The sequence below is a fragment of the Drosophila novamexicana genome, unplaced genomic scaffold (genome assembly GCF_003285875.2).
Source record: "Drosophila novamexicana strain 15010-1031.04,08,12 unplaced genomic scaffold, DnovRS2.1 tig00000193-arrow-pilon, whole genome shotgun sequence".
NCBI classification, from domain to species: domain Eukaryota; kingdom Metazoa; phylum Arthropoda; class Insecta; order Diptera; family Drosophilidae; genus Drosophila; species Drosophila novamexicana.
The window spans coordinates 1,263,628-1,291,547 of record NW_020824787.1 but is presented as its reverse complement, the minus strand read 5'-3'; the positions used below and the strand labels follow the sequence as shown (position 1 = coordinate 1,291,547).

The 27,920-nt window shown below is 40.9% G+C and overlaps 1 protein-coding gene and 1 long non-coding RNA gene across 33 annotated transcripts; one reads left to right on the top strand and one right to left on the bottom strand.

The window, feature by feature from the left end:
- The first annotated feature begins 4,394 nt into the window (after positions 1 to 4,394).
- On the top strand, positions 4,395 to 26,323 carry LOC115758391 (myosin heavy chain, muscle). 32 transcript variants are annotated; one of them, XM_030699025.1, is made up of 19 exons: positions 4,395 to 4,470; positions 5,236 to 5,538; positions 6,112 to 6,255; positions 7,166 to 7,546; positions 7,619 to 7,682; positions 7,763 to 7,861; positions 8,122 to 8,225; positions 11,658 to 12,065; positions 13,107 to 13,277; positions 14,259 to 14,848; positions 15,941 to 16,058; positions 18,211 to 18,474; positions 19,987 to 20,196; positions 20,487 to 21,373; positions 21,995 to 22,073; positions 22,393 to 23,568; positions 23,639 to 24,544; positions 25,384 to 25,450; positions 26,132 to 26,211. In XM_030699025.1, the coding sequence occupies exons 2-18, from the start codon at positions 5,335 to 5,337 to the stop codon at positions 25,408 to 25,410; spliced, it is 5,832 nt and encodes a 1,943-aa protein (XP_030554885.1). In that variant the 5' UTR covers positions 4,395 to 4,470; positions 5,236 to 5,334; the 3' UTR covers positions 25,411 to 25,450; positions 26,132 to 26,211. The 32 variants fall into 32 exon arrangements, with proteins under 32 accessions (XP_030554885.1, XP_030554881.1, XP_030554883.1 ...); XM_030699021.1 differs by lacking the exons at positions 8,122 to 8,225; positions 13,107 to 13,277; positions 15,941 to 16,058; positions 21,995 to 22,073; positions 25,384 to 25,450 and adding exons at positions 10,420 to 10,523; positions 13,698 to 13,868; positions 15,112 to 15,229; positions 21,537 to 21,615 and having other exon boundaries at positions 26,132 to 26,323; XM_030699023.1 differs by lacking the exons at positions 8,122 to 8,225; positions 13,107 to 13,277; positions 15,941 to 16,058; positions 21,995 to 22,073; positions 25,384 to 25,450 and adding exons at positions 10,420 to 10,523; positions 12,557 to 12,727; positions 15,112 to 15,229; positions 21,537 to 21,615 and having other exon boundaries at positions 26,132 to 26,323.
- LOC115758394 lies at positions 12,634 to 13,155 on the bottom strand. Its single transcript, XR_004017421.1, has 3 exons — positions 13,073 to 13,155; positions 12,779 to 12,879; positions 12,634 to 12,715 (listed from the first exon to the last, which is right to left on the bottom strand). It is a non-coding gene; the product is annotated as an uncharacterized LOC115758394 (long non-coding RNA).
- Positions 26,324 to 27,920: the final 1,597 nt, after the last annotated feature.

Genomic DNA, 27,920 nt, shown 5'->3' with positions numbered 1-27,920 from the left:
TATCTAGAACAGCTAACAAAGGCGCTCATAATTTATGTCAACTAAATGCTTGTACTATACTCATACGATTTGAAGATCATAAAGTGGCATATTCCTAGAGTTAGTTGATTCAGCATTGATTCATTACGCAGACTGCAGAAACTTATTTCATTTTATACGAGTTGTGATTCGAAATGAATGTAAGGCTGACAGTTAAAACTATATATATGCTAAAACAATAATAATATAATTTTAAGTTTTTAGGGAGAAGTTAATGGGGTTCGAGCTCCAGGCCAATGCATGGATGTGCTGACGTCTTAGATGAAGGCCATAATTGTTCGTTAATTCGGATGCAAACAAAAATAAATAAAAAATAATAATAATAATCAAAAAAAAAAAAGTATATATAATAATAATATAATGGACAAAAAAAGATGTCGAGACATTTGACATTTTATGTTGGGCATAAATATTTTCGGATATTATATTATTTCATTGTTTTTGGATTTAAAAGTTCCCCAGCTAATTTCTAGAAAATTCGATTTACAAGTGGTTAACATTCCCGACGAACCACTGTATACTCTTCCCATACATATTATAAGTATGCGGCTCTTAAATCTATACCATATGAAAACTTGTGTGTCAAAACACATAAAATATTCTCTCGGACGCAAAGATTATCGTTCTGATTTCAAATCTTTTGCAAAATTATTTTTCAAATTGTGTTGATGTTGGCAATATACAAATTGTTGTTGTTATTTTGTTGCCTTCTTCGGTTGTTGCTGTTTTCGTTGCCTGTTGTTTGATTTGTTTTTGGGTAAATTGCGTAAAATTATTTCTGACAATGTCGCAGATTGTGTTTCAACAAGCAGAACCACAAAATACACAACGCAAACAAAATTCATGCTGAGAAAATAACAAAAAATAATGTTAAGGAAAATAGAAAAAAGTTCAAGAAATTATGATCATTTTATGTTATGTGCGAAAAGAGAACCCAGAGCACAATCTGTGTGGATTGCTCATGTGCTGCTGGGCCCATAGAATATGTTGCTGTGAATTTTCGTTCAATTCGAATGCTTTCGGTTTATAAAGTTTCATTTAGATTCCATTCAAGAAGCGTTGGCGTCCACCACACAGAGGCGTCCTAGAGCGGGCGGGGGGCGTGGGGCGGGGGGGTAACGGCAGTTGAAATCACCCCCTCAACACGCATATGAAAGACATTTGGGCACGCTGTGGCGAAAGCGTATCAAAATTTATAACTATAAATAAGATAGAAAATTTGAAAATTCTTAAAAATTGTTTGTCTTGCCATTTGATTTTGCAGGCAATTCTGCGCGATTCTCTATTTTGCATTTTTTTTCTTTCTTTGTTTAATTTTAATATACAAATCATTTATGAAAGGTAATTTGAGTTTATTTTTTCATCTTATTTATTATTATATTTTTATTTTTGTTTTTGTGGGCGACTCAGGAATCTCGCACAATGTGCGCTGTGTTGAAAGGACTCGCATTCTTATGAACGATGCCGAGCGGGGCGGATCCAACCTATGTTTAGCAGCACACGCTGTGTACTAAAGTATTCGGTTTAGCATTGAAAAAAATGCATTGCATTGCTCTGAAGGACGCCGACAACATTTATTTGATTTGGCACTTCTCAGTATCTATGTATCTATAAGTATCTGTATCTGTATCTGTAGCTATATCTATTGCTGATCTCTATCTCTATCTCTGGCGCTGGCGTCTGCGGCCATTTGCGTTTCTGTATGTGTATGTGTGCGGTTTTGAAGTTCACAAGAATTTTCGATTTTTATTTTCGCGATTTGTAAAAATGCCACCATCTAACTGACGCCAAATGACAAATACCTTGTAGACGATCTCACCATCGATCATATCGTATAAGAACTAGAACTAGTTCTGGCATTCAAAGTTCTTTTGTTAACTGTATATATGTCATAAAGTAGCATAGTTAGCAGCTGTATACGATTTATCATACTTATGATCATTAATCATGGAGACAGCTGATCGTATGAAATGTTCGCCTGTAACTCTTTCAAAACTCCCTCTAGCTATGGCCAGCTCGTAACGCCCCCGAACCGGTGGCAGATCGAATTGGCATTGAGGTGACCAGAAAAGAATAGAATAAAACAAATAGCGAAAAATGATCACTGAGCAAGAAGAAGCAAAGAAAAAACAACAACAAATCAAATGTGTAGAGAAAATCGTGTGTGTGAAATAAGTAAAAGCTTTAAAAGGGGCAGGAGAAAGCTAACCAACCAGAGAGTGAGAGAGAGAGCGAGAGCGAGAGAGCGGAGCGTATGCGAGAGCGTCATGCAAACAAAAACAATTCACAAGGACTTTTACAAATGCAAAATTTGTCATTGAAATGAATTCGACAACTCACACACATACACAAACGCTTGCTCAATTAGTATGTGTGTGAGAGAGCGCGTGTGCTCACGCAATCGTTGCAAAGCTTTCGCTCACTCTCGCATGGATCCTGCTGCTGTTTCGATTGCATCATAGCTTGCTCACTCACACGCACACAAAGGCAGAGACGCACACACACGCACACAGAAGCAGTGCCCACTTGCTGCGGTCTCGCCGTAATAGAAACAACAACAACAACAATAGTAACGGGACAGCCCCAAAACGCTGATAGACCGAAAAAGGGAGCAAGAAAATGCCGAGACGTAGCGAAAACAGCAAATAGCTGACACCTCACGCACACACACAGACGCACACACACAGCTAGGCACATATACAGATACAATTGGAGAGCTTTTTTCACGATTGTGCGGCACAGATTATGGGGTATCAAATTGCCACGTATAAAAGGCAAGTTTACCGGTTGCACGGTTCAGAACGGCTTTCGAGCGCGTAAGTGCAACACCTTTGATGTGCGATCTAATTTTTTGGATATTCTCAAGCGGCAGCAGACACAGATCAAAAATATTCAGCAATTCAACAATTCAGCAATTCAGCTGGCAGTGTAAAAGAGACAGCAACAATTTGACCTTTTAGCCGAAAGAACCAAAAAAAAAAAAATAAAACGAAAAGGCATCAAATTTTTGAAACAATTACCTATATAAAACGTGTGCGTGCTTGTGTGTGTGTGTAAATTTAATTTAGTGTTGAATTTTGTGGCTTATCCTGTTCAAAGGACCTAAGCTGAAAACTATAAACTATGCGCATAATGGCCCAAAGGGCCAATTGAAAAGTGACACGGAATACGCTTTATCGACTCTGGATTTATTGACAACCGATACGAAACGCCTTTAACTGGATTATAATTTACTCATATTTTTGAAAACCCACGTAACTCTCTCTATCTCTCTCTCTCTCTCTATATATATATAGATAGATATATTTATATATATATTCCGCATTCACTTCAACTAACCCATGAAACCAGCAGGAACCCTGTCCGATTTCGATTTCGCATCTCGAATTCAGTTCACGCATAATCAGCGTCTTGTGTAATACCCACATTTCCTAGAAATACCCTCTATGAGACTGTCAGTGTGCATAACCATGTCAATATCAATTGAAGGATGGTTGCCAATTCCATAGCTAGCTTTTTCTCTGGGAACTGTCCATTAATTTCTCAATATATTAGTTTTTCAATTTTAATTATCCTAAAAATTTAAATTATGACGGAAAAAAAACGAACCTATAGTATGGGAACGTGGGATTCACATATGGGAATTTATGAATTTTAATGAAAATGCTTTTAATATTTAAAAACAAAAAGAAAAATGCCTTTCGGATATTTAAATAGTGTTAATTGCAATTAATCCCTTTTATAGAAAAAGAAAGCATGCTTGCGTTGCTATAAACTTGATCGAATTCGAAATGTTGTAATAGTATTTCGAATTACTATAGATCAATTCAAATACCTGAATACCTGTGCTTGAAATATGCGTACACAAAGAGAGCACAGACTTGTGGCAGCGATATCTATTTAGATACATATGCGCATACACATGGGCGAAATATTTCGAATATGTTTTAAAAATAACCGTATACGTTAGAAAGAGAGCGCTATAAGGAACATATGTATTAGAAGCGGCGTGTGTGTACATATATATTATGTAGGAAAGGAAAAGCTCCGCAACAAACCCAATACCCCTAGCCATACATATACAAAACCACACATACATATACATGTGTGCACACATATATGTGTATGCTTCGCTTTATATACATACTTACGTGTGTTTTAATTTCGAAATAATTTCGAGAATTTTAAAAATAACGCATTCGTTAAAAGTTCGTGTAGTATCCGTTGTTTTCTTTTTTTCGGCCGATTTCGTTGCCGATTGTCGAACTATATATATATATATATATATACACACATATATATATCGCAACGCTCTAGAAGCGTGTCAAATGCGATCATTGCATTATAGCAACTCGTGTGTTTTAGAACACACGGCCGAATCCAAGTTTTGAAAAGCGTGGGAAGTTCGAAAACTCTTGAAAAAACTAGCGTGTGAGTGCTCTTTTAGAAGATTCGGAGTGTAAATTAGGCGAAATTTCGGAGTTGTTAAATAATCAGAAGCGAAATCGGAAAAAAATCCCGTTAATTAACTTGAAAATTAAACGTTATATAATACAATTAATTTACTGCAAAGAGAAAAACATATTTTCGGCACAATGAAACGGGAAAAATTACTGAAAATCGGAATTACGTAATAATAGCAACGCCCCACATAGAGCGCATACATATAGACGCGACACGGACACGCAAGATCCAACATATATATATATATACATATACATATATATATATGCATGTGCGGGTATATGGCACTGATCTATATTTAGGCGACAACCCACACATTTTGTTGTTGTTCCTGGCGGACTCTGTTTATAAGTAGTAACAACAACAACAACAACGGGGCCTAATTAATTAACTGAATCGGGGGAAGTGTTCGAAAGCGAAAATCGAAGAAACGAATATCCGGTTACGAAATTTTTTAAAACTTTACATGGAAATATTGAAGCATGCACATATTTGGATAGGAAAATGTGCGCGAGATATTTTTCGAAAAATAAAAACACACACACACATACACGCACATACATGTGTGTGTCTGTGTCTGCTGCCAAAATGGGTCAAAACTATAAAATAAACAAAAAATAAATAAAGAAAATTAGAAAAGCAAATAGAAAAATATCCAGAAAATATTAAATTGGTCTTCGCATATACACGACACGGAATTAATCTTTATTCGTATATGCTTTATATTTGCAGGGAAGTTTTGGGCTCACGACGCGATTGAAATAAGAATTTTTGAAAAGTCCCAATTATAATTTCTCGAGTTTTTAAGTTTAAAAGCGAAATTTAATCAAGATGCCGAAGCCAGCTGCCAGCCAGGAGGATGAGGATCCCACCCCATACCTGTTCGTGTCTTTGGAACAAAGACGTATCGATCAATCGAAACCCTATGATTCGAAGAAGAGTTGTTGGGTGCCCGATGAGAAGGAGGGTTATCTTCTTGGTGAGATCAAGGCCACCAAGGGCGATATCGTCTCCGTCGGTCTGCCTGGTGGAGAGGTAAATGCACCGCAGTCCTAATTCCAATGTCATGGCTTATGTCTTGAAAGAGCCTAGTGGTTCGTCTAGAAGGACTCAAAATCGGCTGCCCTTTGCTAAGCTCCACTTTTGGTACTACAAAAGGAGCTTAACAAATGGTAGTCGGTGGCGAGGCCTTTTTGCGAGAATTGAGCACTTTGAAAACGTAATGCTAATCGAGTAAAAATACTTCACTGTATATGACTAGGTAAAAGATTTCAAATCCGAGAAGGTGGAGAAAGTGAATCCACCAAAATTCGAAAAAATTGAAGATATGGCTGACATGACCGTGCTGAACACACCTTGCGTGCTGCACAATCTGCGCCAGCGTTATTATCATAAGCTTATCTACGTAAGTGTTGACAGTCAGAAACTCACTAATATATGGGTTCTCTTCTTTTCGGTCTCTTTTCTCAAAAAAATCAATAAACTATAAACAACCAACTGCTAACCACGCCTAACAACTATAATAAAAAAATAAATAAAAAAAATGAAATACGTAAATGGGTTGCAAATGGGTCGACGTTATGAACTGTTTAAATGACATACAACTAGACGAAAGACTTCAAGAAAGATCAGCTCCAGCAGGTGAACCCTCCGAAATACGAAAAAGCTGAGGATATGTCTAACTTGACATACCTTAACGATGCCTCTGTGCTCCATAACTTGAGGCAGAGATATTACAACAAGCTCATCTATGTAAGTAATTGCCTTACCGGTATGGCAATAGTAAAAAAACCCTATTAAAAAAAACCAGCGTTCAATGTTTCGAAAAACCGCCTCAAGATCATCCACTCACAATCTGTAAACCTGATTCCAAATCTAAAGCCCAGCGCATTTAGTTTCGTTAAACGCTTTAAGAATTATCACTAAAGCATATTTTTGGTAGTACAGCTAACACTTGAGCTTAGCATATTTTCTAGTATTACATGAAAAATAACATCCATAATTTCATACAGCTCCTAATACCGTCTACATAACCACAGCTAATCAATGCCACAAACTGTGATTTGTCCGCACTAATATAGCTTCTACTAAGCACCAATTTTGCCGTCCAGTCAGATGAACCTTACACTGGGATGAAAACGGTTTACCACACACACCACAACACACAAACACCACCACCACAACACAACACAACACAACACACACACACCAAGGATGCTGAGCTGAAACCTTAAAGATCATCACAGACATCACCAAATCCCCAATCCAGCAAACCCAAAAACAAAAACTTTAAACAAGTATCCCTACAAAAACAAAATACAAAAACATTCTAGTTAGTTACCCATAAAAAACACACACAAAACGAACACCAAAAACTGGTTGACCCAACAATGAAAAACAAAACAAAACAGACAACAATAAATATGAAAAACAAAAAAAAACAAAGTATTGCTAAACTGTCTTCAAAGAGGGCTCTAAAACATGACTTTGTGCCGCCGAAAATGTTTAAAGACCACGGGCCGGCAGTTTGTCAAAGGAATACCAATGTTTTAGAGATCATCTTGACTAATCCGTAGAACTAACAGAAATCGAACACACACAGAATTTCTTTTATTAATTGACGATATTTATCTTTATTCCATCGCTGCAATGCCGTATATAGACCTATTCCGGTCTTTTCTGCGTTGCCATCAATCCCTACAAGCGCTACCCCGTCTATACCAACCGTTGCGCTAAGATGTACCGTGGTAAGCGCCGTAATGAAGTGCCACCCCATATTTTTGCCATTTCTGACGGTGCCTACGTCGACATGTTGACCAACCACGTGAATCAATCTATGTTGATTACCGGTGAGTCTGGTGCTGGTAAGACTGAGAACACGAAGAAGGTCATTGCGTACTTCGCCACTGTTGGCGCTTCTGGCAAGAAGGATGAGTCGCAGAAGAACAAGGGCTCCCTGGAAGATCAGGTTGTGCAAACCAATCCTGTGCTTGAGGCCTTCGGTAACGCCAAGACCGTGCGTAACGATAACTCCTCTCGTTTCGTAAGTATCAATTGATAACTTTAAATCATCTGAAATTCTAATCCTCAACTTATCTCCTCTCTACTTGTTCAGGGTAAATTCATCCGTATTCATTTCGGTCCATCTGGTAAACTGGCTGGTGCTGATATTGAGACCTGTAAGTTTTGCAAACCCCCCCTTTTTTTGTTATTCTCAACCGGTTCTACAACCAACTCTCTTCTCGCATACCCTTTACAGATCTGTTGGAGAAGGCTCGTGTCATCTCTCAGCAGTCCCTGGAGCGCTCCTACCATATCTTCTACCAGATTATGTCCGGTGCCGTTGCTGGTGTCAAAGGTATAAAAATATGCTCGCATTATCATCCAGTTCATCCAGTTCACCTACTCTCAACTCTCTCTCTGCCAGAGCAAGGGCTGTCTCTTGCCTATATTTACAATATCTTTCAGTACTTCTAGCAGTGGTTTAGGTTCAACAACTGAACACAAACACCCACACACTCACACACACACATACTACACACACCCATACACTTTAAATACACCAAAAGGCTATATTATTTATTTACTTTCTACACAATCTCCACTCAATCTGTTTAGAAATCTGTGGTTTGACCGATAACATCTACGATTACCACATTGTCTCCCAGGGCAAGGTTACTGTGCCCAGTATCGATGATTCTGAGGAATTCAACCTCACAGATGTAATTGTCCTTCATATGATACAAGCGTGTTATATTGTTTAATTGTATTTTGGTTACACTTACTACTAGACACTTAATTTCTTTTCTTTCGTAATATCGTAATTGAGTAATTATTTTGGTTAACTTATGGCTATAGCTTATAGCGTATCGTAATCGTTATCGCTATCGTTATCGTTACCGTTACCGTTATCGTATATCGTAGCGTTACGTAGGTCTATACGCTTCTATCTGGCTAGCTGTAGCTGACATCTATTCCAAATTGCCAAACAAACCATCCAAAGATACGGATTATTGGAATACGTTGAAGGCTTTATAGTAATCGCGTGCGATCCCCCTCCATTAAATACCCACCCCGTATCCCCAGATATTCATTTATCCTCCTAACTCATACCATATCCCCAAACTAATACACCAAACATATTGCAGAATATCCTTATTAAATAATATTCTCTACCTTTTACATACATGTACATCCCCTCCAAACATACACACAAAAACCACATAACGTACGAACTATCGTCAACTGTTGTTCCCCGATATATCCCATATATTCTATATACATATATATATAAATGTATATAGAATACTGTGGACTGTCGAACAACATTTACGATTATCGTATCGTATCACAAGGCAAAACGACAATACCAAGTGTTAACGATGCCGAAGAATGGGTCGCAGTGGATGTAAGGCCATACAGAACATGGTTACCTTTACATATGCTCACCTTATATTCATATATCTGTTCAACAAAACATTTGTGTTCTAATCCAAAAAACTTTAACTTAATGTTAACATATTTGTCTGTGCCTTGTCGGAGCATCAGCTCTTCATAAACACATGCATATACATATATATACTATGTGTCCCCCGTGTCGTCTCTTCAATGTTGTACTCAAAATATCCTATATATATATATACATATATCAATTCAATATATATCAATGTATGTTAACCTGTCATGTCTGTCCCCCAAAATTCATAACGCTTTTTACCAAACCAAACGCAAAATCAAGCTAAGCCAAAATATAACCCTAACCCTATAACGAATTAACCAAGAACTAGAATTAAAAAATATATATAGCTAGGTTTTTTGTAGGCAGTGCTAGCTTTAGGGCCGTACTCATTATAAACAAAACTATTCTACACATCTGTATTTTGTATCTGGAGTATTTGAATTGAACTTAATGCTAAACTCCAATCAATAACTAGAGATGGTATTTCTTACCCAACATATTGGTGATTATCCTGGCATTTGCCAGGGTAAAACACGGATACCCGGTGTCAACGATGGTGAAGAATTTGAGTTAACCGATGTAAGTTGTGTTGCCGGCGACGCAAGAAAAAAACCAAATAATTATCAAGAAAAAACCCGTTCCGAAAAAGAACCCAGATCCACAAGAACTTTTGTAAAATATTTAAAAATTATAAAAAAAAAATTCTCTATCTCTCTCTCTTGTATTTTCTATCTCTTATGTGCGACACCACAATTTGAAGTTGTTTTTGAACCGTACACGCCCTGACTTTCCGATTCAAGTATAATGTAGTCGTAGCTATAAAAACTTTGTATATATATTATATATTTTACAGTGTGTTAATTTTCAAGTGTTGTTCCGGAATTATCTTACGCTTTCTCTCTCTGTCTCTCTCTCTTTATCACTCTCTCTCTCTCTATCACACTCTCACTCTCTCTGTCTTTTCTTCACTTTCTCTGTTAGTATATCTATATCTTTCGCGTTTTGCTGTAGTTTGCACCTTTCACCTAGTTATGTAACCGTACCTTAAAACTATCCCAAAACGCTGGGAGCAGGAGGTCTCTGTGGACCTAGCCAACCAAAATTTTACGATTCGTTTTGACACCGGGTAGCAACTATATATATTTTGAGTATTGAAATGCCATAGGTACTTGAGAGAAGCCCGCTCCTGGCTTAAAAAAAAATATTAATAATATATAAATATATATATATACATATTGCACCAGTCTAATTTTGGGTGGGGCAACCCTCCCTGTACACAAGGCACAACACAGCACACACACGCCCATACACAAACAAACACACACAGATACACTGAGAGGCCACATAGATCCTTAGACACATTATCTGACTTAGCCCATAAGCTCTGTTCTATACTCTTCTATTTTTTGTTGTTGTTGCTGTTTAAACCAAAATACCTTCTCTCCGACTATATGTAGACATGTGCTTGCTCTCTGATAACATTTACGACTACTTTAACGTATCCCAGGGCAAGGTCACTGTGCCCAGTATCGATGACTCTGAGGAATTCCAGCTGGCAGATGTAAGTGACGGCAGTTGAAGGCCCAAATATATACATCCCATATATAAATATGGGTATTTATGTTTCCGGTACTGTCTGAACGACAATTGTACCCAATACCGAACACCGCTGTATGACACACCAACACGCCCACAGATATATATTTTATGTGTTTTTTCTTTTTGGTTACCCAGTTTCCAGTTCCAGACCTAGTACTTCATATCTCTCTCTCTATATATATATATAATATGTATAGCCAGTACTTAGTCTCTATCTGTGTTTTAATTGGAATGCCCATAGCGTAAGATTGTATGACGAATGACGTATCCCTTGCCCGATTCTATTTTTTTCTTGATTATTGAGTCTTTAAAAGCATCCTTAAAAACCAACTCTACGTAGCAGATATACCTATCTGTAACTGTACCTAATATGGACTGATCTGTCACTTCTATGGACAGATCTAATTGGTTTGTGTTTAGCTTGCTGGAATGTGTATGCAATTAGTATATATACCATATATATATAATTATAACTACGATATTTATGTGTGTACTGTATATCTCCCGGTTAGTGTGCGCGATTTGTACCAGAAACAACCCAAATACACAAGCGTACAAATCGTTAGATTCTTAAGTCCCGTGTATGTTGTTCTTCTCTAAATATTATACTATATTTAACGGCCCCACAAATGACTTGAGCGCCGAACAGATTAAGAGTTATCCAAGCAAGAATACAAATACACACAGCACGCACGATTATCCCTTAAGTCCTCCACATCCATGTCTGGTCTTGCTAATCTATAAGCCAACAAGCACCAGCTGATTTATGCTGTCTATCGATTCCGGAATACCTAAGCTATCTGGTAAAAAAAAAAAACAAAACAAATACCTAGCACTTTATATAGGTCTACTAATTGAGCGCTTTATATATATATATATTTATGCCGCAAGTACTTTTGGATATCTAGTTGTTAATTTGTTTTCTTATGCATGTTGCACGATCTAGTCATAAGCTACACTCAACAACATAAAAAGAAAACGCTGTAATAAATACCCAGAAATAATGCTGAAAACCCTTCCACTAAACACCTGAGCGAAAAATGAACAAAAACTAATTTTCAAAATATGAATTTTATAACCGTCCCGGCATATATAGCAAGCTTTCGACATCTTGGGCTTCACCAAGCAGGAGAAGGAGGATGTGTACAAGATCACCGCCGCTGTCATGCATATGGGTGGCATGAAGTTCAAGCAACGTGGTCGCGAGGAGCAGGCTGAACAGGATGGTGAGGAGGAGGGTGGCCGTGTGTCTAAGCTGTTCGGCTGCGACACCGCTGAGCTGTACAAGAACTTGCTCAAGCCCCGCATCAAGGTCGGTAACGAGTTCGTCACCCAGGGCCGTAACGTCCAGCAGGTCACCAACTCCATTGGTGCTCTGTGCAAGGGTGTCTTCGATCGTCTCTTCAAATGGCTGGTCAAGAAGTGTAACGAGACTCTGGATACCAAGCAGAAGCGTCAGCATTTCATTGGTGTACTGGATATTGCTGGTTTTGAAATCTTCGACGTGAGTATTTTCGGACTGGATCACAACGTGGGCTTGCCAGCTATGCCTTTTGGCCAAGTGTTCTGTGATAGGATTCCTGACAAAAGATTTCCGCCATGTGATCTCTGACAAGGTATTCTCTGTCATAGAAATTTTGTCATTGAATTTCTGGCATTGAATTTCTTGCATAGCATTCATGACATAGGATTTCTTTCAAAGGATTCTCTTCATAGAATTCCTGTCATAGGTCTAGCTGATAAGCTGATGCGACTGTCAATGAGCCCACATCGGATTTTTATCCGGTTTGTATCATTGACATCGAACTGCTAACACATCTCTCTAAAAGCTAGGATTGGGTTTACTTGGGTAATACTTTGGATTAGTTCCAATTAGGTGCACTCTACGCACACCATGCACACACAACTCAATTACACCAAATGACAAAAAGTCAAACTTTAGAGCTGCTTAATATATATTATGTAAATATTCCCCATTCCTCCAAACCAACGTAGTACAATGGCTTCGAGCAGTTGTGTATTAACTTCACCAATGAGAAATTGCAACAATTCTTTAACCATGTCATGTTCGTCTTGGAACAAGAGGAATACACCAAAGAGGGTATTCACTGGGACTTTATTGATTTCGGTATGGACTTGCTGGCCTGTATCGAACTGATTGAAAAGGTGCTTGAGCTTATCTATATATATATGTGTGCATAAACGCAATATACCCACCTCCAAATGTTATGTGTCCTTCTTGCACCAAAAGATTGTTTGTTGTGTGTTTTAGCACCGAATATTCGAATATCTTTTCCAAGGCATAGCACCTGCACCCTCTACGCATAGGCAACCAAAAACCAAAAGAAAGCAAAGAACAGGTAAAAAAAAACGTTCATGTTGTGTGTGTACATAAAAGCACTTATTTCCCACACAGAGCACAGATTATTATTTTCCCTGTTATGTAAGGGCGCACTTTATTAAGCACACCCAGCACACCATATTATCTATGCACTTGTTTTAAATGTTTACCTTTCACTACAAATAAATCCCGGGCACAAATTAGTACAACGGTTTCGAGCAACTGTGTATTAACTTCACCAACGAGAAGTTGCAACAATTCTTCAACCATCACATGTTCGTTTTGGAGCAAGAAGAATACAAGAAGGAAGGTATTGAATGGGCCTTCATCGATTTCGGTATGGACTTGTTGGCCTGTATTGATTTGATTGAAAAGGTTCGTTCAGCGCGGCTCCGTCGACGTCTCTCTCTCTACAGACTTGCCTGCCATTTTCCTTAAGCACCTAAGTGTTTGTTATTTGTATATAAATATAGTATAAGCCCGTCGACTACTCTTTGGGAAAGCCATCTAGAACTGATGAACCCTTTGAAGAGCGTTACCCATTGCAGCTCTATTTGGAAGAAGTGCGCCCAAAAGCGTAACCTACTCTCCAGTCAGTCAACCAACCACCCCCACCCGCCCACACACACATAACCATAAACAAATCTATGTTTCGACAAACGTGTTGAAGTACACACGTCTAAGGGGCAGAAATAAGAAACCCACGTAACTAACACACACACACACATACATACTTGTTACCATCTGACTAACCCGGCTATATATGTTAAATATTGTTCCGTTTCCGATATACAGTACAACGGTTTCGAACAATTGTGCATCAATTTCACTAACGAAAAACTGCAACAATTCTTCAACCATCACATGTTCGTTTTGGAACAAGAAGAATATCAGCGGGAGGGCATCGAATGGACCTTCATTGATTTCGGCATGGATCTGCAATTGTGTATTGATTTGATTGAAAAGGTACAGGGCCACAACTATCTCAGAGACAGATAGCCTAAGCTGACCAATAATACACAATTGCAAAAGTACTCCACCTGTACTTGTTGTATAGATCTTTATTCTAACCAAAAATTGCACTGCAAGATTTTATAACCATAGTCATAAGAATGCCTAGCCTAAATAAACAAACAAACAACAACAACTAAATAGATCTAATATGCGTATAAGCTATATTCAACTAACGAGTGGGTAAGTTATATGTACTAATTGATTAATTTTTCGAACTAAATGTTTAGTCTTGTTTGTGCGTTATGTTGCTTCCAGTCTAATGCGTGCTTTTTACTAAGAACAGAAGTTCTAGCTCCCTTTGCAGGTATACTAATCAACGATTTTGTCTATTCATTTCTGCAGCCTATGGGTATCTTGTCGATTCTTGAGGAAGAGTCTATGTTCCCCAAGGCCACCGATCAGACCTTCTCGGAGAAGCTGACCAACACCCATTTGGGCAAGTCGGCTCCATTCCAGAAGCCCAAGCCACCAAAGCCCGGCCAGCAGGCAGCTCACTTTGCCATCGGCCATTATGCTGGTGTTGTCGCCTATAACATCACCGGTTGGTTGGAGAAGAACAAGGATCCCCTGAACGACACTGTTGTCGATCAGTTCAAGAAGTCGCAGAACAAACTGCTCATCGAAATCTTCGCTGATCACCCTGGCCAGTCCGGCGGCGGTGAACAGGCCAAGGGCGGTCGTGGCAAGAAGGGTGGTGGCTTCGCCACTGTCTCGTCTGCCTACAAGGAGCAGTTGAACAGCTTGATGACAACTCTGCGCTCGACACAGCCTCACTTCGTCCGTTGCATCATTCCCAATGAAATGAAACAGCCTGGCATGGTTGATGCTCACTTGGTTATGCACCAGCTGACTTGTAACGGTGTGCTTGAAGGTATCCGTATTTGCCGTAAAGGTTTCCCCAACAGAATGGTCTACCCCGACTTCAAGATGCGGTAAGTCCACACCTAAACATATACACATATAGACATTAGACATAGACATTAGACATAGATATTAGACATACTTATCAGTTAGTTAATACATACATACATACTATATAATACATACTCTTAGCTTTATGGAGCACAAGTTTTTGTATATACACTGGAGCTAATGGGGCTTGGCCTCCTCTCACTACTCTTCTACTCTCTCTCTCTCTCTCTTAAGTATCTTGAATAATATTAACTTGCTAAAATTCTATTGAAATTAACTTTAGTTATATGATTCTGGCACCCGCTGCTATGGCAGCTGAAAAGCTGCCTAAGAACGCTGCCACCAAGTGTTTGGAAGCCGTTGGACTGGACCAAGACTTGTATCGCATTGGTAACACCAAGGCACGCATAATTTGATGTATATATTTATGTGCTAGTCAGTTAGTGTCAGTCCCCAAGGTCCAATCCAAATGTATATCTCAATTATTTTATTATTGCACTCACTATTTCCTCACTTTGTATACCAATCCATGTACCATGTACCATGTACCAGTTCCAGTACCAGTTCTTGTTCAAGTGCTGTGTGATCGTGTGATCATGTTGTTCTTCGATTTATTTAATTATTTGTTTGCGAGGTGGACTCAACTTAAATGTAGCATGGTCTATGTCTCTATACACACAATTTGTTTGATGTCTCAATGAATGTATCAACAGGTACCAGATTCTGAACCCGCGCGGCATTAAGGATCTCGAAGATCCCAAGAAAGCTTCCAAGGTGTTGATCGAGACAACCGAGCTAAATGAAGATCTCTATCGTCTGGGTCATACCAAGGCATGATTAAGTTTCAATATATATATATTGTTTGCATATTCGGCTATTTCAATTTCGAAATTGTTCTATATGAGTGGATGGCTCAATTTTATGTATATATATTCATTATATTTATATGTGTAGTCAATAATACAACGAAAACTGGATGCCTCAAAACGCCAACGCGCAAGCATCCGAACTTTTACACACACCTACACACAACAACTACACACACAAGTGGTCCCAAGTGTACACATTCAAAAAGAAAAAAGAAATTATTATGAATGAAATTTCATTTGCAGCTATCAAATTCTGAATCCAGGTGGTATTGTTGGCGTTGATGATCCCAAGAAGTGTGGCTCACTTATATTGGAATCCACAACATTGGATCCCGATATGTATCGTATTGGACACACTAAGGCATAGTCGCGTTCCACAGATTCTTGACCTATTTTTGAAATGCATTTTGCGTACCTCCTATATACATTATTTTTGAAAACATTCTACTCCTCCAAGTAGTATTTTTGTCGTATCTTTCTCTCTCTTTCTCTCGCTCGTTCTTTCGTATCTATCTATCTCCCGTACACTTGACGGATTTCACACAACTAGATTCCGTATATACAATATATATTCTCATTTTTCTATTGCCAGAGACGTACTCTGCAGTTCCAATTTTTTGGGCGCCCTTTCAGAAAACAGAAACAAAACCTTGCTAGGGGCGCTATTCAGCACAATGATTGTTAAATCCCCAACAATCCCACCCCCCCTCGCCGCCAAAAAGAAACTCCGTTCTACACCAATGTTATGCGATTCCCAGCACCCACTTAGACCAAGACACATCTACACACACATATGCACACAACAAACCGATTCCCAAACCCTTTGAGAATAAAACCCTGTTCTGCAGCATGGGTTCGAGTTCGAAGTAGTTATTTGATTCTATATTTTTTTGTGGCTCGAGACTTTCAGATCAACTGTAAATAACACTAGATATAAGCTAGTTATACTAATCCAACATAGTTATATATGTATCGTATATAGCGAACTGTAGTGAAAGACACGATGCTATGTTTATTTTTATGAAATTCATTTATATATGTATATGTTATACGTGAACAACATATAGCTACCAAATCCTGAACCCAAAGGGTATCAAGGGTATTGAGGATCCCAAGAAATGCACGAAAATCCTCGTCGAATCGACCGAGTTGGCCGACGATCAATACCGTTTGGGTAACACAAAGGCACGAAACAATTTTCTTTTTTTACAATCAAACAATATCAAAAAGCTGAATAACTCAACTTCAACAAAAACACTTCGTATATGGCTTCCAGACAGATGTCCAGACACACACACACATACAAACACACACACACACACAGGCACACAGGATCTTAAGCCGTAAACTAAGCAGAAAGCTTAGGGTTGTATTCTGTGTGCCCTGTGCGCATGTCTCTCTCTTTCTCTCTCTCTCTCTTTCTGTCTGTCTCTTTTTCTGTTGGTATATGTACACGAAATCCATACACAAATAAGGACATATACGTGCTATACATCCAACATATCCCTCAAAAACGAAACCTTTACAGAAAAGGTCGAACCAAACAATCCCTACCCAAGAAATCCCCCTCCCCAAAAAGAAAGCAACATATTGGTACTTTTGATTTGGTAGCATTACCTTAGAGATAACTTTTCCTTAGCTCGTAGTATATACTAATTGAATAACTAGTTATGGTAGTAGTAAACAACATGCGCTAACAAACGTTTAAAACTTTACAAAAACAACAAAACACTTGACAATTAATACAAAAAATACCATTTAATACTACCAACCCATACAGCTACAAGATCATGTGCCCAAAGCTATTGCAGGGCGTTGACAAAGACAAAAAGGCCACTGATATTATCATTAAGTTTATCGATTTACCCGAAGACCAATACCGTTTGGGTAACACAAAGGTATATCCAGAGACAATATACTCAACTAGCCACAAACAGCTTGCATGCACCACATCTCACACACACACGAATACAAAATCAAGTTAAAGGTTCCAATCCCCCCGCTCGGAAACCGTCCTGCCTCTAGCTGTTAGTACACGGCTCAGGTGACGGTTTCCTTGATTGGGTACTGCACCTGCAACTCTTCACACACAACTCACTCACTGCTCTAGTTATAAGCTGAATGTCTTCCATTCTCATCGATCTACAACTGACTTCATTGTATGTTCTCCATTTAGCGTAATTTGTGTGTTGTTTCTTGTCTTGTCTTGTTTTTTTCTTCTTTCTGTGTTTTATGTTTTTTCGTTTTCTGTTTGTACCAAAATCCATCCTCTATTCTATCCCAGTTCAAACTGTCGAAAAGTGTTTTTGAAGAATCGCTTGTAGCTTAAGCAAAAGAAAAAATCATTTTTTGAGCTGGGCCAAAAGGTTGGCTCTCACCAACTCGCCTGGCCCAGTTCTGTTGCTTAAAGCACGCGCAATTTTTATATGTGTGTTGCTCACGACTGGAGATTAACCTATTTCTATTTGATGTTCCTTTCGACACATCCATACATCCACTTGCCACATATTTAGGTGTTCTTCCGTGCCGGTGTCCTGGGTCAGATGGAGGAGTTCCGTGATGAGCGTCTGGGCAAGATCATGTCCTGGATGCAGGCCTGGGCCCGTGGTTATCTGTCCCGCAGAGGCTTCAAGAAGCTGCAGGAGCAGCGTGTCGCCCTCAAGGTTGTCCAGCGCAATCTGCGCAAATACCTGCAGCTGCGTACCTGGCCCTGGTACAAACTGTGGCAGAAGATCAAGCCTCTGCTCAACGTCAGCCGCATTGAGGACGAAATTGCCGTGAGTATAAAAAATAAATTAAATGCATATAAGATCAGATAATGATCGCAGTTCTCTGTTGTCTGGTTTGAACTTGGCCAGCCAGTTGTGTCTGGCAATCAAGTATAGCCCTGGCATGTCCGACCCTTCAACGTGGTAGCTTTTGCATTGTTGTCGGGCATAATTGGATGTGCGGCAGCAGCTGCAAGGCGATCTTTAAATAGACTCGAACTATATAGACTGCATACTTTGTTGCTTGCTAATTAAGCCAACTTAATGCCACGACCACGATAGACCACGCCCACAACTATTTCAAATGCCACATACGCATTCTTCGATCCGATTGCCATCATGTTGATCGCGTTGATGATGATCATGCTGCTGATCGAGCTACCAAAAATAGATGCTGTCATAATCGTTGCTCACACATCTCACATCTTCTTTTTTCGAAATGTTTGGGTTACGCTCTAAAACGGAGCTGCTCGATATAGAATCGAAATCTGCTATAGATTGCTGGAATCGGTAAATGCGCATTTCGATGGGGCCCTATATACATATGTATGCGTATATGTATATATAAGCCTATGTATATTTCGAGCTATATATCTATAGCTCCATCTGAATGGCTATTCTCGTACATGCTGGCAGCTCTTTTCTGTTTTTTTAAGTGGCGAGCAGTTGCCAATTAGCTTGCTAATTAAATAATAAAAAGGCAGCGGCGCCAGCTGAATGAAAGGCAGGGGCTGTACAGCGGGGCGTATGATTAATACGCATACGCCGCATTGGCCCAACTCAATTCTCAATCTGATGATGAGTAATTTAAGGCAAGCAAACTATTTAATGTGTGTGCGAGCGAGAGCACCACATATTATATACATACATATATATATATATATATATTAATATACATATACATATACATATATAGCGTACACCTGCTGTTGGCCGCGCAAGTGCGAAATGATAGCAACCAATGCGAATTTCGTGAATTATGAATTTATGATGGCAATTACAGATGCCAGAGGCAGGCAACCCAACAGCAACAGCTGGCTGCCACTTTCGGGGCGTTGCTGCTGCCTAAATTTTATATAGCCAAATTTTGAACGCTTCTGCACAGTGCAATCGCAGCAGCCATTCCAGTTGTGTTTGGACCAGTCCGCGGCGCGTTGCAAACGAAACAATTCGAACGAATTACAGCAGAAAGCAAATATTTCAAGCTGGTTAACACTGGCCTATTGGTTAATTTAATTTAATCAGCAATCAATTAAAATCGAGTGTATTTAATAAAAAACAAAAGATATGGCTGACGAAAAGAAGGCCAAAAAAACGAAAAAGGCTGCAGAGGCTGAGCCAGCACCCGAGGAGGCGGCAGTTGCGCCTGCGGCTGAGCCTCCAGCTGGTGCAGAGCCTGCCAGCGCAGAGTCAAGTGTTGAACCAGCAGCAGCAGCAGCAGTAGATGCAGCACCTGCAGCACCAACGCCCGCTGAGATCAGCTCATTTAGTAATCCGATAAATGCTTCCAATGATTTACAGCGTCTGGAGGAGAAGGCCAAGAAGGCTGAGGAACTGCATGCCGCTGAAGTGAAAGTGCGCAAGGAGTTGGAGGTCTTGAACGCCAAGCTGTTGGCCGAGAAGACCGCCCTGTTGGACTCCCTGTCCGGCGAGAAGGGTCAGCTGCAGGACTTCCAGGAGCGCAACGCCAAGTTGACCGCCCAGAAGAACGACCTCGAGAACCAGCTGCGCGTAAGTACCTACCTGAAAAAAATGAACCCAATTACCAATCCCCCAAAAAATTATAAAAGGAAAAACAACTAAATTAAAATTCAAATTCAAATCCCCCAAGCACATCGCATTGGCAAAAATTTATCAAGTGCAATCGGGCGTAGCAATTGCTCGGCTATTTTGAGAGTTCCGAGTGAGCTGTTGATGTGCGCACTTTGCTAAATTTAGCCCATGATCGATGGAACCAGTGTAGCACCCACTCATCCACTTAACTATATGTATACAAATGTCTATGTCTCATCCATATATAGGACATTCAAGAGCGCCTGACTCAGGAGGAAGATGCCCGCAACCAGCTGTTCCAGCAGAAGAAGAAGGCCGATCAGGAGATCTCTGGCCTGAAGAAGGACATCGAGGATCTGGAATTGAGCGTCCAGAAGGCCGAACAGGATAAGGCCACCAAGGATCACCAGATCCGCAACTTGAACGACGAGATCGCCCACCAGGATGAGCTTATCAACAAGTTGAACAAGGAGAAGAAGATGCAGGGCGAGAGCAACCAGAAGACTGGTGAGGAACTGCAGGCCGCCGAGGACAAGATTAACCACTTGAACAAGGTTAAGGCCAAGCTCGAGCAGACTCTCGATGAGCTCGAGGATTCGCTGGAGCGCGAGAAGAAGGTCCGCGGCGATGTTGAGAAGTCCAAGCGCAAGGTTGAGGGTGACCTCAAGCTGACCCAGGAGGCTGTTTCCGATCTGGAGCGCAACAAGAAGGAGTTGGAGCAGACCATCCAGCGTAAGGACAAGGAATTGTCCTCCATCACCGCCAAGCTGGAAGATGAGCAGGTTGTTGTTGGCAAACACCAGCGCCAGATCAAGGAACTGCAGGCCCGCATTGAAGAGCTCGAGGAGGAGGTCGAGGCCGAGCGTCAGGCCCGCGCCAAGGCTGAGAAGCAGCGCGCCGATTTGGCCCGCGAGCTCGAGGAATTGGGTGAGCGTCTGGAGGAGGCTGGCGGTGCCACCTCTGCCCAGATTGAGCTGAACAAGAAGCGTGAGGCTGAGCTGAGCAAACTGCGTCGCGATCTTGAGGAAGCCAACATCCAGCACGAATCCACCCTGGCCAACCTGCGCAAGAAGCACAATGATGCCGTCGCCGAGATGGCCGAACAGGTTGATCAGCTCAACAAGCTGAAGGCCAAGTAAGTAAAATTCCAATTGATCTCTCTAGAAATCGCTAGCTATTTCAGGTGCGCCCGCTGCGACTGCCAAAATTGAGAGTCTATATTAACGTGTAACCGATCGCTCTTGATCCGTTCAGCTTCTAAATATAACACAACTCTCGTTCTACTTTTTGTAATCTAGGGCCGAGCACGATCGTCAGACTTGCCACAATGAGTTGAATCAAACTCGTACCGCCTGCGATCAGTTGGCTCGCGATAAGGTAATATGTCGGCCATATGCAACGGGTTCGCGATCTCCTACTGGCGATCGCGACTACGGGGCAAATGGACCACACATATACACCTAATTAAATACATAGATACACTACGCATGTACCACACACACACACACACACATACAACAAGCGACTACAACTGTGTGTGCGTGACTAGCTATCTCTCTCTGTCTCTCTCTCTCTGTTGATCTCCCCTGAATATAACGTACTTAGTGTGTGTAATTCTATAGGATACAATGGACTACGGATCGCTCGCTCGCTTCTCCGCCTTATTGTGCTACATTTAATTCCCAAAAACAACAAACTGTAATCCCTTAACTAACCCACAACACTATATCTACTCTCTATATATTGTCTAATCCAGGGCTGAGAAGGAGAAGAACGAGTACTACGGCCAGCTGAACGATCTGCGCGCCGGTGTTGATCACATTACCAACGAGAAGGTATACAACAATATGATTTTTTTCGACTGCGAACGCTGCTGTAAATTATATGCTGAACGTTATTGCTCCGAAACTTGTATATTATACTCTTGGTAGAAGTCTCGAAAAAAAACCAAAAAAATATATATATATACATGAGAAATGAAGCCCCAACCGAAAACCAAAACTAAAACGACCTCTTTAAAGAATATTTTGCCTGCTTTTAATGTACCCTTTACTAATACTGTACAGCGCTTACACAAGACAAATTGCCACACAACCTGAAAAGAAATCCGCGAATATCATCAATTAATCGTTGCAATTTCTCATCGTCGAACAGGCTGCCCAGGAGAAGATCGCCAAGCAGCTGCAGCATACCCTCAACGAGGTCCAGTCCAAATTGGATGAGACCAACAGGACTCTGAACGATTTCGATGCCAGCAAGAAGAAGCTGTCCATTGAGAACTCCGATCTGTTGCGTCAATTGGAGGAAGCCGAGTCTCAGGTGTCGCAGCTGTCCAAGATCAAGATCTCCTTGACCACCCAGCTGGAAGATACCAAGCGTCTGGCCGATGAGGAGTCTCGCGAACGCGCCACCCTTTTGGGCAAGTTCCGCAACTTGGAGCACGACCTCGACAACTTGCGCGAGCAGGTTGAGGAGGAGGCTGAGGGCAAGGCTGATTTGCAGCGTCAACTCAGCAAGGCTAACGCTGAGGCCCAGGTCTGGCGCAGCAAGTACGAGTCCGATGGTGTTGCCCGCTCTGAGGAGCTGGAGGAGGCCAAGAGGAAGCTGCAGGCCCGCCTTGCCGAGGCTGAGGAGACCATCGAGTCGCTCAACCAGAAGTGCATCGGCCTGGAGAAGACCAAGCAGCGCCTGTCCACCGAAGTCGAGGACTTGCAGTTGGAGGTCGACCGTGCCAATGCCATTGCCAATGCCGCCGAGAAGAAGCAGAAGGCCTTCGACAAGATCATTGGCGAATGGAAGCTCAAGGTTGATGATTTGGCCGCTGAGCTGGATGCCTCCCAGAAGGAGTGCCGCAACTACTCCACCGAGTTGTTCCGTCTTAAGGGTGCCTACGAGGAAGGCCAGGAACAGCTGGAGGCTGTGCGTCGTGAGAACAAGAATTTGGCCGATGAGGTTAAGGATCTGCTCGACCAAATCGGTGAGGGTGGCCGCAACATCCACGAAATCGAGAAGGCCCGCAAGCGCCTGGAAGCCGAAAAGGACGAACTCCAGGCTGCTCTTGAGGAAGCCGAGGCTGCTCTCGAACAGGAGGAGAACAAGGTCCTCCGCGCTCAGCTTGAGCTGTCCCAGGTGCGCCAGGAAATCGATCGCCGCATCCAGGAGAAGGAAGAGGAATTCGAGAATACCCGCAAGAACCACCAGCGCGCTCTCGACTCCATGCAAGCCTCTCTCGAAGCCGAAGCCAAGGGCAAGGCTGAGGCGCTGCGCATGAAGAAGAAGTTGGAAGCCGACATCAACGAATTGGAGATTGCTCTGGATCATGCCAACAAGGTAGGCCTCCACTAACGACGACATGTTGCCAGCCATAAACTAAAACATTATTCCTTTTTAATTCCATTAGGCTAACGCCGAGGCCCAGAAGAACATCAAGCGCTACCAACAGCAGCTCAAGGACATCCAGACTGCCCTTGAGGAAGAACAGAGAGCCCGCGATGATGCCCGCGAACAGCTGGGTATCTCCGAGCGTCGTGCCAACGCTCTGCAGAACGAACTGGAAGAGTCTCGCACTCTGCTGGAGCAGGCCGATCGCGGTCGTCGCCAGGCCGAGCAAGAGCTGGCCGATGCCCACGAACAGCTGAACGAAGTTTCCGCCCAGAACGCTTCCATCTCCGCTGCCAAGAGGAAATTGGAGTCTGAGCTGCAGACTCTGCACTCTGACCTGGATGAGCTCCTGAACGAAGCCAAGAACTCCGAGGAGAAGGCCAAGAAGGCTATGGTTGATGCTGCCCGCCTGGCTGATGAGCTCCGCGCTGAGCAGGATCATGCCCAGACCCAGGAGAAATTGAGAAAGGCCCTGGAACAGCAGATCAAGGAATTGCAGGTGCGTCTGGATGAGGCTGAGGCCAACGCCCTTAAGGGTGGCAAGAAGGCTATCCAGAAATTGGAGCAGCGCGTCCGCGAGCTCGAGAACGAGCTGGATGGTGAGCAGAGAAGACACGCCGATGCCCAGAAGAACTTGCGCAAATCTGAGCGCCGCATCAAGGAGTTGAGCTTCCAGTCTGAGGAGGACCGCAAGAACCACGAACGCATGCAGGATCTGGTCGATAAGCTGCAACAGAAGATCAAGACATACAAGAGGCAGATCGAGGAAGCCGAGGAAATCGCTGCCCTCAACTTGGCCAAATTCCGCAAGGCCCAGCAGGAGCTCGAGGAAGCCGAGGAGCGTGCCGATCTGGCTGAGCAGGCAATTAGCAAATTCCGCGCCAAGGGACGTGCCGGTTCTGTCGGTCGTGGTGCCAGCCCAGCGGTAAGTACCTAACCATCAAATACCCTATTTCCTACACGCTCCACTCACTCATTCAGCAGCGAACACAAAGCAACCATTTTGCTTGCCATTTATAGATTATTCCGTTGCCAAAATCTCTCTAGTATATTGATTATATTGCCTATATATATGCTTAAATATATATATATATTCTTCCCTTACATATTGCGGTTCGTGCTCTGCTTCTTCACACCTCACCTCTACAACTTCAACAACAGAATTAAATGAAAAATTTGAGGCACAACCAAAAATGAAAAATCAAATATAAAAACTAAAAAAAAAACAAAATCTATTATGGTTCAATTATGTGTAAACAAACAAAAAAAAAAGAAATGAGAGAACAAAAACATGCAAAGAGAATTATAGCTTATAAGAATTAATATATATACAATAATAATAATATAGATGCATCATACGACATTCGGTAGAACAGAGAATTGTAATTAGAGGCACAACCCACCACCTGCTAACGCACCTGGGCGAAAAAAAGAAACGAACCAGATAATTCAAATATAAAACCGCAAGAAAGAAATGAAAGATGATCGATAACATCAATCTATCGATGCATCGATCCATCGATAAGCTAGTACCAACCAAAAATGCGTTCATTTTGACAATTTTTCTAACTATGAAGATCAACAGCAAGTAAATCAATCAAGCAATCAATCAATCGACTTTGCTTTCTCTACAACCATACTGCATACAATATATATATTTATATATATATATATATACAAAACTATTCTTCCACTATATTATTAAAAAACAAACCACATATATATATATATATATGTATATGTATTTGTACATGTGTACTGCAGCCTACAGCGTCAAGGGGTGGCCGCTAGAGGGCGCGCTGGAGCAGTAGAAACTTTCTTGATAACATTTGTAAGTGGCGTCTCCTATAAGCGGATGCGTTTCCAACGTTTAACGTTTCACGTTCTCGTTCTTGTTGTTCTTGTCTTGTTGTCTCAGAATGTTAGAAAACTTAAATTTCCCACACACCGTTACAAGCACACGTCTACAGACGCATACATAGAGAAACTCTTCCAAAATTCAACGCATATTCGATCATTCAGTTAGCATCGATTCCTTCGAACGTTCATTCGATTGCCTGCGCTCTCTTATATGAGTTGCGTTCATTTGTTACGTATACGCTCTCTCGTGAGTTGCGTTCATTTGTTACGTTAACGCGCTCTGATGAGCTGCGTCCATTCGTTATATTCATTTTTTCGTTCATTCACTGAATTCAATTGCTTCATTCATTCGTGTGGTCTCTCTTTCATACATTCCCCGCATAGAGAACGTCTCGAGCATTTTTTTACGTCCTGCGTTGCTCACGCTACCCTTGTACCCCGTTTATATGCTCGTTTTATCTCTTTCTTCTTCCCGTCAATGTTTGCACCACATAACGTGCAACCTTACTTAGTGAGTTAGTCAAATGTCTCAACGAACTTTTAGTGACTCGTCCACCCAAGCATGTTATGGCTATTGATGAAATCATATATATTTATAAAATCCTATATTTAAACTCTCATTTAATATATATAATTTGTTTCTATTCTGCAGCCCCGTGCGACATCCGTTAGGCCACAATTCGACGGATTGGCTTTCCCACCAAGATTCGACCTTGCTCCTGAAAACGAATTCTAAATGCCATTTCATTTTTTAATTTATTTTAAATGATATTTCATAATGATTATGTTTATGATTTAAAGCTTAATTTCTTAATTTAAACAAAATAATAAAACTATAACAAAATATATATCGAAACGACGGGAGGCAAAATGCACTTAGGCAAAAAAGAAAAAAAAAACTATTAAAAACTCAAACCGGGCCCAAACAATAATGGTCTTAAGACCCCCTGGTTAAAACAACAACAAAACCAGTTGAAAAAAACAACAACGATCGACATACATAAGTTCTCTGTGAGGGGAGTTGGTAGCAGCTTTGTAAGCGCGACATTTGCTTTCGGACATTTCCCGAGACCTGTTATTGTATTTATATTTTTATACAACTTTCAAAACGCATTCAAGAAACGATAAAAAAAAACAAACACACAAAAACCATGCATTACAACAACAAATGATCCCCGTCAAATGTGAGTTAAAAATAGGCCCCAATGGGGAGGGAAGTGTCCACCTGGAAATGTCGCAGTTGCACTATCGAACATATCGAATTGTGTCAATGTAATTTTCTTAAATGTATACCCAATTCTACAGACCTATAGACAAACAGACAGCATACACACTCGCATCGCATTGCGCTTATGTTTATGTTAAATTTTTTAATTTTATCAACACATTATAAGATTAAAAGATCAAAACTACAATTAAAAAGTATACAAAAAAGGAACAAAATAAATGTAAATCAATTTAAAAAAAAAGCAATTGTGTTATCTTATGTGTGATTTTAGTGATTATATTCCTTGTAAAATTATAAAGCTGTTTTGTGGTCAACATAAACAGTCGAGTCAATCCAGTTTTTAATTTAACAAGTAAGATAGAACTGATCCTACGAGTCAAAAATGGTATGAAATTGCAAAATCGGACATTATTTGATGGAAATATTCCAAAAAATCATCAAAAAGGTTGAATTTACGAAAGAATCGGTTTTTTATCAACAACATTTTTCAACCCATCGATGATTAATTAATAATCTCCGCGCGGAGTTACGTCGTTTTGGAACGTAATATCTCCGCGCGGAGGTTTGTCGTTTTGTAACGTCATATCTCCGCGCGGAGTTATGTCGTTTTGGAACGTCATATCTCCGCGCGGAGTTATGTCGTTTAACTTAAGAGAAATAGGTAGAAGGAGGAAAAAAAGAAAGAGAGAGAGAGAGAGAGAGAGAGTAAAAGAGAGAAAGAGAGAGAAAAAGCGAGAGAGAGACAAAAAGAGAGAGAGAGAGTAAGAGAGAGAGCAGAGAGAGCAGAGAGAGAGATAGAGAGGGAGCAGAGATAGGGAGAGAGAGAGTAAGCGAGAAGAGGAAGAGAGAGATAGAGAGAGAAAGAGAAAAAGAGAAAGAGAGAGAAAGAGAGAGAAAAAGAGAGAAAGAGAGAGAAAGAGAGGGAGAGAGAAAGAGAGAGAGCGCGAGAAAGACAGAGATAAAGACAGAGATAAAGAGAGAGAGAGAGAGAGCGCGAGAGAGAGAATGAGAGAGAGATAGTAAAAGACAGATAGAGAGGAAACAGAGAAGCAGAGATAGGGAGATAGAGAGTAAGAGAGAAGAGGAAGAGAGAGAGAGAGAAAGAAAGAAAAAAGAGAAAAAGGGATAGATAGAATGAAAGAGACAAAGAGAGAGAGTAAACAATAGAGACGTGTATATATAATTAGTAAGAACGAGAGAGAGAGAGAGAGAG